Source organism: Sycon ciliatum, chromosome 8, assembly GCF_964019385.1.
Source record: "Sycon ciliatum chromosome 8, ocSycCili1.1, whole genome shotgun sequence".
Taxonomy (NCBI): Eukaryota; Metazoa; Porifera; class Calcarea; order Leucosolenida; family Sycettidae; genus Sycon; species Sycon ciliatum.
This window is the reverse complement of record NC_088650.1, coordinates 19,469,303-19,482,256: the sequence shown is the minus strand read 5'-3', so window position 1 is coordinate 19,482,256 and position 12,954 is coordinate 19,469,303. Positions and strand designations below refer to the sequence as shown.

The 12,954-nt window shown below is 47.7% G+C and overlaps 1 protein-coding gene across 1 annotated transcript in view; it reads left to right on the top strand.

Moving 5' to 3' along the window:
• The window catches only part of LOC135822236 (TBC1 domain family member 9-like), a 31,429-nt gene that overhangs the window by 8,409 nt on the left and 10,066 nt on the right, over positions 1–12,954 (top strand). The window contains exons 8-20 of the mRNA XM_065334959.1: positions 1,758–1,823; positions 2,465–2,541; positions 2,964–3,026; positions 3,974–4,048; positions 4,413–4,545; positions 5,205–5,312; positions 7,572–7,663; positions 8,287–8,442; positions 9,143–9,251; positions 9,490–9,587; positions 10,405–10,499; positions 11,625–11,771; positions 12,644–12,755. Coding sequence (XP_065191031.1) covers positions 1,758–1,823; positions 2,465–2,541; positions 2,964–3,026; positions 3,974–4,048; positions 4,413–4,545; positions 5,205–5,312; positions 7,572–7,663; positions 8,287–8,442; positions 9,143–9,251; positions 9,490–9,587; positions 10,405–10,499; positions 11,625–11,771; positions 12,644–12,755 — 1,331 coding nt within the window. The remainder of the gene's footprint in view (positions 1–1,757; positions 1,824–2,464; positions 2,542–2,963; positions 3,027–3,973; positions 4,049–4,412; positions 4,546–5,204; positions 5,313–7,571; positions 7,664–8,286; positions 8,443–9,142; positions 9,252–9,489; positions 9,588–10,404; positions 10,500–11,624; positions 11,772–12,643; positions 12,756–12,954) is intronic.

Here is a 12,954-nt window from a genome sequence, read left to right as displayed (position 1 = left end):
TCCCTGGCGTGCTTTGTGCACCGAGTATAAAACGTATGCCAGCAAATGCACACTGAGGTATCCGAGTTCAGACAAAGCAGGGGATACGCGTTATAACATGGAAAAGTGTTACAATTTTTCCCTTGGCTCACCATCTGAGTTCTTATATGCATTGTACTTAGGAATTTCTCCCGGAACACAGTGTATTCACAAACTGAGATGTGATGGCCAAACTCTCGCTTAGCACACCGAGCTCACCTGTGCAGAGTTCGCTGACAAAATTAATATGAAAGCTCCACTAGGAGCTATCGCCACCAGTCCCTTTGCCGTGGTGTGTGACTTGTAGCTGCTATAGTGCTGCGACTGGGTGGACAAAGAGGAGGGAACTTCGCAGCGCAACTCAGTGGCATCAACAACGCAGAAAGTCTTTGGATAAGACCTTGGAAACACTTGTGGCATCGAAGTCTGGACATCCTCCCACGTCGGCCATATGGGGATACTTCCAAGACGCAGATAGAGAACGTTCACCCACGTGATAAAATAGCGAGATGTCGCCGACTTGTTAATGCCAAACTGGTATGCAAGCTCCTGCTCCATCCTCCCCAGTCGCAGTCGCATTAGTGTCAAAAGAAGTTGTTGGTCCTCCAACTCCAATGCTGACTTACGGCCACTCCCTGAGGTTATCTTTCTTCCCTTGTCCTCAGTGAGCGCGGAACTGTAGCTGATTACGGATGTCCGCGCGGGCTCGAGGTAGTCCCAGAGCACTGACCATATTTCTGGCGTGACTCCTGTCAGAAAATGCAACTGCTCACTATCTTCTTGCATTTGAGCATACCTATAGCATATTTGTAGGAGCGACCTACTATTTTTACTCCTTCAAATCATGCTCCGGCACTTCCATCCACGTACCGTAGCAGCTGTGATCTCAGCTTCACGATCTCCACCTTCGCTACTTCCAGCTGCTTCCTGAGCTCTGCATTATGCTGATCCCGGAGAGAGAGTTCCTCCCCCATCACCTCCACCTCGGTCTTGGGGCCAAATCGTGGCCGAAATTTCTCTGCCTCGAACTCAAGCAGACGCTCCTCATGAACTCTGCGGCGTACTGCGGGCGAAGGGCGATCGGGTGCTGCTTGCCGAAAGTCAAACTTGGAAGGAATGCTGTTCGGCTTTAGCCGGCGGTGGACTCGTTTAGTCGCTTCGCCAGAAAGCAGAGGCAGCGGGTAGAAGCAGGAGTCTTGGAAATACTCACTGCAAACAACCGTGTGTTTTGATCTAGTGAACGCTTCTCCCTCCTCGCGGCGGATCGCGTGAACTCACTGCTTTCGCAGGCCAGCTTCGCTCGGGAACCTATGGAAGGACGCCAAGATACTTGTTGACCTCCTTTGTCGAACACGTAGGGACACAGCAATGGTCATGGCCAGGCATTTCGTTCACAAAATCACAGTCGGGCGAACTGAAAACCAGACCTGTCCGAACATCGATGCGATCTGTTTTCTTTCGTCTCAGCCCACAGCCCCGCAGCTAAACAGCATGATCGCCCACTTGCGCTTGTGAAAGGAGGCAGCATGCTCACATGCGTGGAGGCCAGCATACTTCGTACAGTGAACTCGCAGCCGTGATGCCCCCTTTCGAACCCAGACTATCTATTGGTCTATTCTATTTGAGCTGCTCACTGTCTTCACTGGCATAAGTATTCATTAGTATTTTTTTATGTTGTCCGTATCTTGTTTTAAAGTGTTTGTTGCTTTCAATGTTGCATGCTCCTCTTGTCTTTGCAGAGGTTACAGAAAAAGAACTCCGTGCTGGTAGCTGCTGGGATTCAAGTTTGCACGAGAGATGATGAGGTATGGATAACCGCTTGCCCCCTCCTATGCCGTGTGCTGCAAGAAATCTTGCGTTTATTGTTGATACTTTTGTGAGTACTGTCCGCTGTGTTCTCAAGAGAGAGAGAGAGAGAGAGAGAGAGAGAGAGAGAGAGAGAGAGAGAGAGAGAGAGAGAGAGAGAGAGAGAGAGAGAGAGAGAGAGAGAGAGAGAGAGAGAGAGAGAGAGAGAGAGAGAGAGAGAGAGAGAGAGAGAGAGAGAGAGAGAGAGAGAGAGGGAGAGAGGGAGAGAGGGAGAGAGGGGGGGGGGGGGGGGGAGCAGGGGAAACAAACACCAGTGCACCCATGGTTTTTCCATTTTCCAATGTTGCCTTGTCACACAAAATGCAACGTACTGGCTCAGCGCCCGCCCAACCAATCGATCTGTGACTGCATGTCTGTTGTGTGAACTGAAAAACAATAAAATTGAAGAAGATTGAGAGGAGTAGGGGCAGCACTTTTCTTTTTTGCACAAGTAAAAGGGGGATGCCCCATCAGTGTAGGAATGAGGGGTGGGGGCTGGCTAGAACCCTGAATAGAAATGTGATGTCACGTGCTGACACAGTGTTAAAAACTGATTTCATTCTTCATTGTTCTCCTCCGCTGTACTGTGTCTTGTGAACAGTATATCTTTGCAGTGTTTATGCACCGTGATGAGACCTTTGCACTGATGGAACAGCTGGTTGCAGTGGCTATGAAGGGGTAAGTTGTACATGTGCTGTGAAGCTAAATGGCATAGTGCTGTACTTTTGTAAACATCTCTTAGCTCATTGCTGCTTGTCTTGAGTCAGCCAAGATTATAGTGAAGTATCTTATTTTTTGTACTTCTTTCCCCTCTAGTTCAAAATGAGACTCCGTTTTACTGACACGTTCACACACACACACACACACACACACACACACACACACACACACACACACACACACACACACACACACACACACACACACACATGCACGCGCACGCACACGCACACACACACACACCTCTCTCACTCACTCTCTCTCTCTCTCTCTCTCTCTCACTTTCCCTTTTCTCTTTCCCTCTTGCACCCTTTGGTCCGTCTTTCACTCACTCACATGGTGGTTCATTACTCGGAGTCTGTGTCATTCTCGTTTTGCAGGCTGTTGACGGGGAGTAATACTACGTCGGGTTTGCAGAAGCGTGACACCACTTTGGAACCTGGGTAAGACTGCATGTCTTGCTACATCAGTACATGTGCTTACAGACTATACAGGCGGACCTGGTTCAACGACCACCTGGTGTGTACGGCCACCATTCTTGATTCTTTGGCCACGAATGTGTAGAATGTGCACTGGTCACCTTGTTTTAGAGACCACCTGTGTATGGGCACTAGGTTTAGGGGTCTCATGAGTGGCTGCTGAAACCAGGTTTGGAGTTTCCATGCGTGCTCCAGATGGTTGTCTTATCCCGGGCTATATTTGTGGTGTGATACCTTTTACACCTGTTGCTAGTGGTCCTCTGGTACAGGTGATGCCCTTGTTAGGGTGGTCCCCTTCACAGGTAATGGCTGGGTCAGGGTGGTCCCTTTCACAGGTTTTAGTGTGCTGTAGAACCTCTTTTATCTGGGTACCTCCCTCGACCGGCCCCTTATCTTGATTATGTCTTGCTTTCCATTACAGTTAGCTGAACTAGCACACTGTGTGTAGTAAGCCTAGTGTGTAGTCATACTAACCAGTTACCGTATTATCTCTAATATAAGCACGGTCCTTTATTTTTTCAATGTACCTCCGCCCCGTGCTATTAATGGAGACGTTCCTTTATTGGAGACTGTTCCATTATTATTTCATCCTCATTTCAGAGGCATGTTGCCATGCCAAATTCATGTCAGACACACACATTTCAGGGGTTTTTCGCCGGTACAGACAATGTATTTACACAGTGTGCTTATAATGGAGACTGAGCACTTTATTTTTTGAATGTCGCCCCAAGGTGTTCTATTATTGGAGACGTGCTATTATTGGAGACTGTGCTTATGTTAGAGATAATACGGTATGCAACACCCTGGTTCACCGCATGAAAGGTCATTATCGTAGACTCTTGTTGGGTATGCTTATGAATGTCGTAATGTGTACTACATTACCACTTGTTCTACATGTCTGCTTTTCTCAGTGAGCAGAAGACGTCCAAGAAGCCCAGCACTATCAAGCAAGACCTGGACACCAGAGCTCAAAGCCATCATTTTCAGTATGTTCTTTTTTCTAACTGTATAAACCCTACGAAGTAGTATAAACCCTTCCCGCAAAAGGCAGAGCGAGTTAGTGGCTAACGGCTTAGACAGAGATTTCAACTGCGTAAACATACATGTAACTGTATGGAACAGAATCCAATGTTGTTATCTACCAAGTACTTGACAAGACCTACCGGTTGAGTACTGCTCACACCACTTGCTGTTGTTGCTGCTGCTTTTGCCACTGCTGCTGCTGGTGCTGCTGCTGGTGCTATGGCTATTGGTTTGTCATGCCCTTGTCACCAGCCTTGTGTGTACCAAGAGCTGTATTGTATACTCATTGCATGTGTGCTTCTCTGTGTTGACCTGGTTTTCTTGTAGGATTCTTTTCCGGTTACCTGAGGAAGAACAACTGGAAGGTAGCTTTGATTGTACCTTGTGGCTGCCGTATTCTAAATCGCATGCCCTTGGCAAGCTCTACTGCTCAGCTAACTACCTCTGCTTCACGACAAAGGTGGGTAGAGAAAGAGAGGGAGGAAGGGAGGGAGGGAGAGAGAGAGAGAGAGAGAGAGAGAGAGAGAGAGAGAGAGAGAGAGAGAGAGAGAGAGAGAGAGAGAGAGAGAGAGAGAGAGAGACAGGCAGACAGACAGACAGACAGACAGAGACAGAGGGAGGGAGGGAGGGAGGGATGTTTGTGTGACCGTTGCTGTTGTATTTTAGGGTTTTTGAATTTTTTTGTGGCCAAGTTCTGAAGGATTGTATAACGAACTTTCCTGAAGCTGCAGGAGTCTGTCAGGTTCAGGAGCAGCACTTGAGTCCCTGTGGAATTCTGTACATAATTGTGTTTTCCTGTATTTATCCAATTTAGAAATGATCTCCAGATGTCTGAGTCTGTATTCTTCATCTAACTCTCTCCATCTCTCTCTCTGTGCCTATCTGTCTATCTTTCTGTCCGTCTGTCTCTAACCCTCCCTCTGTCTGTCTCCCCCCTTCCCCCCCCTCTCTCTCTCTCTCTATCTCTCTCTCTCTCTCTCTCTCTCTCTCTCTCTCTCTCTCTCTCTCTCGCGCGCGCGCGCGCGCGCGCGCGCTCTCTCTCTCCCGTCTCTCTCTCTCTCCCCCCGTCTCTCTCCCTCTCACTGTTGTTCTGTTATGCTTTGTTCTGTGTCCGTCTAGATGAAAAGTCTTTGCTCGGCCGTGATACCTATCCGTGACATCGCTGTATTTGATCGCATGGATGAGGACGCAATACCATTTGGCATTCACATCATCATGAAGTCCAAGGTACAGTAATGGGATGTCCATGCTTCCAGTAGTAACAATTGCATGTACTTTCCCCACTTGGTTTTGGTCATGGGAAATCTCAACCAGCTGCTCGACACATTTGCTGCCGCATTTCGAGCTGTGTCTTGTGCTATCCTGTTTGCTCAGTTGTTGTTAGTCTTTTTGCTGGGCAGTTTCTAAATAACTACTGTCGTGGACATGGAAATCCAGTCGGAGGTCAAGCGGCCCCAGGGCGCTAGCCCTGCAGCCGTGAGTACGCATGCGATCAACATGATTGTGCACTGAACATGCAATGTTCTGTACGCACTTAGGGCACCGGCCCCGGTCATTCAACCGGATTTCCATGTCCACCGGGGCCATTCAACCGGATTTCCATGTCCACGGCACTACGCAGAGGTCTAGCCAGGATTTTATGCCAGCCGGCCAACACGTTCTAGTTAAAATGCATCGTTCTGGGGGCTGCGCCCCCAGACCCCCGCCATCAGTCACGTATCCACACGGACACACACACACACACACACCACTACAAATCTTTCATTGCAGCTTGCATCTTCTTTCGCTTCGTCCAATTATGGGCATTCATGAGGCAGTTGTGAACGTGAATGTGATTATAGGTAAATTAACAAAATATGAAAAAGGAAGCAAACAGCTACATGAGCATGGATCATGTGTTCACCAAGGTCATGTCTGCATGCAGTGTACATAATCATTGGTCATCTGACAAGACCCAGCCTAGCCACAGCCATGTACACCACCAGAAGCAGCGAACCATGACCCAACCTGTTACATTTTACTGACGTACTCAAGTGCATACTCAAGTGCATTTGAGCTTGAGTGAAGAGCTAGCACTGAGCCTGAGTAGCCAGTGCTACGTACTGTACTGTACATACCTACGCCTAGGATATGGGGCACTACAGTCTACATGGGGGTGACTGCAGCCGGCCAAAATTAGGCCCGGCAGAATGGCTGAGCCGGCTTTGGCTAGATCACTGCTATGTGTAATAGTATAAAAATTAATACACGTGGCCTGGCACGAGGGTAACATTGATGCAGCGAATGGTATTTTTCGGTCTTTGACCACTTTGGTTGCGGGTCTGTTCTACTCACCGCCCACCATTGCATGTGCACCCTGATCCTTGGACGGTGGTGGCATTCCTACAGATGCGGGGAGCTCACTCTGACTGGGTCTCACATCAGGGCATAGATTAACGGCCGGACATCGGACACTTTCCGGCCATTTTCGGCCACTGACTGGACGTTTTCAATTTCACCGGACATAGTGTCCGGTCAAAAAGTAAAAAAAGAGCAGCGACCTTTCGACCTTTTTATGCAGAGTTGGGCTTTCTTCGGAGCTTCGTGCCAAATGAGACTTGCATGTTGTACAACTAACACGTACACCGTAGTCTCAGGCGTAGACTTCACTATATTTACTTGATCCGCCTACTAAAAAAAAAAGAAGAAGAAACACCCCGAAAATGTGTTGTGGAAAATGTCCGGGCGTGTCCGGACAGATTTCAAAACGGAAGGACATTTGTCCGAGCTAAATGAAATCCTTAAGCTATGCCCTGCACATGAGCCGTAACATTTCTTTTTATTGTTTTATACAACAAGGGCACCCCCCCCCCCCCCCCAAGAGTGTGCAACTCCACTATGGATTCTGTCCCGGCAGAATTTCAAGTTGACGTCATTTGTATGATGCAATGCCCTCTGTACACGTATAGTCAGACCTATCCCGGACCTGTGGTGGACAAAGCCCCCTTTTTCATCCTGTGCAAACTAGGACAAGCAAGAAGTACATGGTTTACTGTAATTTCACAAATTTTCGGTGTACTTTTACTTTCGGTACTTTCGTTGCGTCTGTGTCATACCTAAAATTTCAATACACCGAAAAAAACACTAACACACATAATCCAATAGGGAATTGCTCCTCTGTACCTAAAATTTCTGTTCACCTAACCTGGCCTTTTGCCCTCGTACCGAAAATATTGAGCACCGAAAATTTCTGAAATTAGAATACTCTTGTACATGGTTATGACTGTACTCTTGGTACAGGGAAACGCGTGTGATGCGTTGACACCCTGTACAAATGTCGTAAATCGCTGATGCAAGGAGCATAGCATCATAAGAATGACGTCAACTTGAAATTCTGTCGGCACAGCAGGATATGCGGGAGTTTCACACTCTTGGGGGGGGGGGGGTAAGTACTCTTGAGTACATGTATGGTAGTTCTGGTCATCCGTTTGGTGTTCTGTGTTGTAGGCAACGTTCCTGTTTGCTCAGCTGCGACACCGGGATTTTGTGTGCGAACAAATCTCGTCCTACCTTGAGAGGGCTCAAGGAGAGAGCATCAGGTACTGAATATGCCGTGCTGCTGCTACCACAGTACCAGGGCACCATTGCAGTTTTTGATTCATTAGACATGCTCCCTGTGCGCACTGCAGTCCAATGACTGTGCCCCCCCCCCCCCCCCCCCCCCACTCTCTCTATCTGTCTATCTCTCTCTGTCTATCTCTCTCTCTCTATCTCTCTCTCTCTCTCTCTCTCTCTCTCTCTCTCCTTTTCTCTTTTGAAGTAGCTAGTAGTTGAGTACAATAGAGTGTGGAGAATCTTTTTAAAGACGGTAGATTTTTGAGGAGAGACATGCGTGTCTAGCAAATGTAAAATGTTCAATCATTCCCAACTCGTTGCTGCAAACGTGGCATGTTTTCACTGGTTCTTTGTTGAATAAGTTGGGCGACAGGGCTGCATCTGCTTTCAATTCTGTGTCCACTAGTGCTATTTTATGGAGAGTTGTCCATCAAGACATCAGAACTGTCTTTGTTGCCTGATATGGCTGTTTGTTTGTATTTGTATTTATGGATTCTCCCCGGTCCGTAGCCGTAGACTCGAGGGAGTCTCTGTTCTTGTTGGATATCCTCTTGTGCAGTCGCTAATCTGCTCGCTGCTCTTTTGTGTTGACTTGCTGTGTATGTAGTTTTGTAGAGGAAGAAGACCAGGAGCTTGTGGAGGCCAAGTCAAAGCTATCTGATGCACTGATGAACACCTTCAAGCAGGACATTCCACAGAATGCGCAAGCGCGAGAGGCAATCAAAATACACCTGTGGGGTCTTCATTTCGCAGAGTATGGCAGGTATGTGCACACCATGGTACCTGTGTGTGTGTGTGTGTGTGTGTGTGTGTGTGTGTGTGTGCACGCGTGTGTGCGTGTGTGTGCGACCGTGTGAGTGTGCACTTCTGTGTGTGTCTGTGTATGTGTCAGTGTGTGCGCGTGTGTGCGTGTGTGTGTGTGTGTGTGTGTGTGTGGCTGTGTTGAAACAAGTACATATTCCAACATGTGTGCCTGTGTTCTTGTGTGTGGTAGGTTATCTGGGTGGTCTAAACGGCTGTACTCTTAGCCGTATGTGCACAGTTTCTCACTGGCTAGGAGCTGTGTGTATTGAGGTTTGCAATTGGCACATACAAGTACCTGGCCTGTGATGGTGATCATGCAGTGTCAAGTCTAACTGTTTTACTGTGTGTGTGTGTGTGTGTGTGTGTGTGTGTGTGTGTGTGTGTGTGTGTGTGTGTGTGTGTGTGTGTGTGTGTGTGTGTGTGTGTGTGTGTGTGTGTGTGTGTGTGTGTGTGTGTGTGTGTGTGTGTGTGTGTGTGTGTGTGTGTGTGTGTGTGTGTGTGTGTGTGTGTGTGTGTGTGTGTGTGTGTGTGTGTGTGTGTGTGTGTGTGTGTGTGTGTGTGTGTGTGTGTGTGTGTGTGTGTGTGTGTGTGTGTGTGTGTGTGTGTGTGTGTACGTTTGTACATGTGTACGTGTGTGTTTCTATTCTGTAACTGACTAGGGGTGTGTCTATGTATCGCAACACGCAAATAATGGACCTGGTACTGAAGGGCATACCAGACTCACTGCGAGCAGAGCTCTGGCTTTGTAGCTCTGGGGCCATGAATGATGTGAGTTGTGTTTGTCCTATGTACATGTACATCTATACATGTAACTGCTGCAGGTGGATTACTGAATGCTCTACTATCAATGCAGGAATCTGCATCCTAAGCTTCCCATTGATTGTGCTCTTGTTTCATCGCTGTGTGTTGGGACGAGGTATTTATCTTTGAGTACTGACATCTTTGGCAAAGCCTGCTGAACAATGTGAACATCTCATGGTTTCCTGTCAATCTTGCTTGCCTTTAGCTGCAAACACATCCGAACTACTACTGCAAGCTGACACTGCGTGCCATGTCTGAAGTGCCAGTAGCAGTGGCTGAGGAGATTGAGCGAGATCTTCATAGGTAAGCGTAGGGTATGCCCTTGTGGCCTTTTGACTCTCCCCTGCTTAGCCATGCCTCTCCTGGTATTCGTCAAGGGTGTACGGCTGCTGGTGTACTGGAAGCCTTATGCTGCACGATGCCTTGTACTTTTACAGTTCCGTATGCTGTACAGTGCCTTTCTTACAATGATCACACAGCAATGAAGCAAACAAATCCTTTTCCGTCGTTACTGGGAGTTGTCGTGTGAAACACTCATCAGACAGTATATGACCAAGACTCCCAACACAGTGCCTTTCTTAGATAGCAGATGCACAAACGCATTACTAGTATGACATTTGTAGCACATGTGATGATGTAGCACAGTCAATTCTTCATCTCTGCCTTCTCTGGATAACCTAGGGCATGGAGTGCATATCAGTACACTGTCTGGTATCTACACCAGCAGCAGCAGTAGCAGCAGCAACGTGAACCTGACTACTAGTTGTGTGGCACCTTATCTATTTCTAAATCCTGCACCCGTGCCTTCTGTTCTGATACTAGTTGATGCCAGGATGTTCTCCGGAAGTCAACTCACTCATACCGTATTCTCCGGTTATAAGTCAGCCTTTCATGACCTAAAACCCGAATTAAAAAAAGGGTCAGTTGACTTGCAACCGGGGTTTAACCGCTATTGAAATCGTAAATCGAGGCCCCGTATGTTGGGGATCGACTTATAAACCGTTAAAATACAGTAGCCATCTTGTATGTATGGTGTCTTTTGCTGTCTTCTGTTTTGTGGTGTCTTTTGCTATCTTGTGTGTGGCGTGGTGTGTGTTTTGTTCTGCTCACATTGATGCAGGTCTCTTCCTGAGCACAAAGCATTTCAATGTGACACGGGTATCAGCGCATTACGGCGTGTACTTACTGCGTATGCTGTACGAAATCCAGCTATTGGTACGTGTTGCACTGCACTGCACTGCACTGCTTCTTTTCTTTTTCTTCTTTTGCTGAATTTTAAATGTTGCCTTTTCAATTACTATAGTACTGGTACAGGCATGGTGGTGGCCTGGCACATGCGAAACTTCCTAAGCTGGTTGTGTTTCTCAACGCAATTGCATAGCCGGTGGTAACGCGGACGTGCAAACTTTACTTCTTTTTTTTACTAGTATATTCAAATTTCAATATAACGTACCAGCAAGAGCCGTAATAAATCTACTTTATAGCCTGGGTCCTCCATATCCGATATATCAAATAACTGGTACATGTATAGCATAAATGTAGGATGCCGTGGAATAGTATAATTATGTACTTTATGTTCTGCAGTATGTAATGTCCATGGTACTTTACGTAGTAGGCGACTTCCACTGCTAAAACAGTTCTCAACCCCCCCAAGGGCCATCGGAACTGGTGTGGCTTTGGCCGCACCAATAATTTCGTATTGTGCTTTTCGAAGCAATAAAATATGGGCTAGTTGGGCCCAATTTGTTCAATCTTTTTAGGCCCCCGACTCTTCATGGCTCCACCGTTGTCGAGCACCTTCCAACGCCCCTTCCCCCTCCCCCAACCTGTGTGTGGGGGGGGGGGGGGGGCACAGAGCTCTCTCACACAGGCACGGTCGATTGCAACTGCGAATTTCACGCTGAGCAATCATCAGGCAATATAAAATGTGAAACTCGGAGTTGCAACTGTTCTGACTTCTGTGTCCATGAGTAGGCCAGTTTTTTGTCTATTATGTCATTGCAAGCGAACAGGTCTGCACGCAACTGGTTCGGTGACTATGAAGATGGTGATCATACAGTAGTGGCAGTTTACCAAGAATTTTGGCCTCTTTCGTTGCCTTGCTTTAGTAATCAAAGTGGTAACGTTATGTGATGCATTGTGGATGTGGTACCTTATGTCTAATCTCTGCTGTGATATCCAGGTCTCCAGTAGACATAGTCCATGTGTGTTTATCTGTGTATACATGTGTGTGTGTGTGTGTGTGTGTGTGTGTGCGTGTGCGTGTGTGTGTGTGTGTGTGTGTGTGTGTGTGTGTGTGTGTGTGTGTGTGTGTGTGTGTGTGTGTGTGTGTGTGTGTAGGTTACTGCCAGGCCATGAACATAGTCTGCTCTGTTCTACTACTCTACTGCTCTGAGGAGGAGGCATTCTGGCTGATGGTAGCCCTGTGTGAGCGTCTACTACCGGACTACTATAACACTAAAGTGGCAGGAGCCTTGGTGGATCAAGGTACGGGGAGAGTTGTGACTCTGTGTGTGTGTGTGTGTGTGTGTACATGAGTGTGTGTATCATGTACTTCGAAGTACTAAGATCCAATGCGTTCGTGCAGACCCCGGTTCCTTGGGCGAAAAACTGGTGTCCACCTGTCGACACACCTCCGGAGCCAGCCTTGATGCTGCTAGACTTTGGAGGAGCTTGAGCATCCTTATACTGCTTGACCACCGAGCCCAATGCTTTCTGGGATTTCGGCTTGGACTGAATGCGCTCTTGCAGGAACAACTTGATGTCAGAGGACCCCGAGGCAGGCTCCGCATCACCTGTACGGTACCCATATCCACACACGAGGGTGTCTGCCCGCTTGTGGTGCTGTTCTTAACTTATTACCATCACTCAAGAAGACCTGCCCACTCGAGGAGCTAGATGTTAGCAATATTCTTACACATGGCAAGCCAACCTTGGATACACCCAAGCAACTGGCAGGCTCCTGGGACTGGCTGCTTGCGCCCAACCTGGATGGCTGGAGCTCTGATTCATTGGACAGCGTGGATTGGTCGCATGGCCAAGCTCCTTCCAGACTCCACAGCCACTTCCAAAGCACTCAGGTGTCCATTGATAACAGTAAAGAGATCCACGGTGGTCGATGAAATGGCTTGCGGGATCGTGTGTTCATCCATATCCATTGCAAGAACAAACGCCCAGATTTTCTTATCACTTTGGTTCACTTTGGTTGTAGCAGAAATAAGATATAAAAATAAAAGGCAACTTCATGTTGGTCATAGACAATGCACTGTTATAATTTTTGAAGCTTGAAGCTCTCATGTGCAAGCTGTGTGCATTTCGCTGAGTAACAATGGCTATTCGTTATGATTTTGTGCATTCAGGTGTATTTGAGGCATTAGCGAAAGAGCACCTTCCGGAACTCTATGACAAGCTGCACGAGTTAGGTGTACTGTCGATGATCTCCTTGTCCTGGTTCTTAACCATCTTCCTCAGGTGAGTCACCCTCTCCACCCTCTCCACCCACCCCCCGCCACATCCCCACCACATCCCTGCAGCTGTGCTCAGTCGAGCCCCCCTCCCCCTATCCCTGGAGCTGCTGTTGACAGGCGTGTGAGCATGCCGTGTGGCAGTAATAAACATTCTCTTGTACTCAGTCTCTCCTCGTCTGCTGTCATCTGTAACAGTAAAGTGT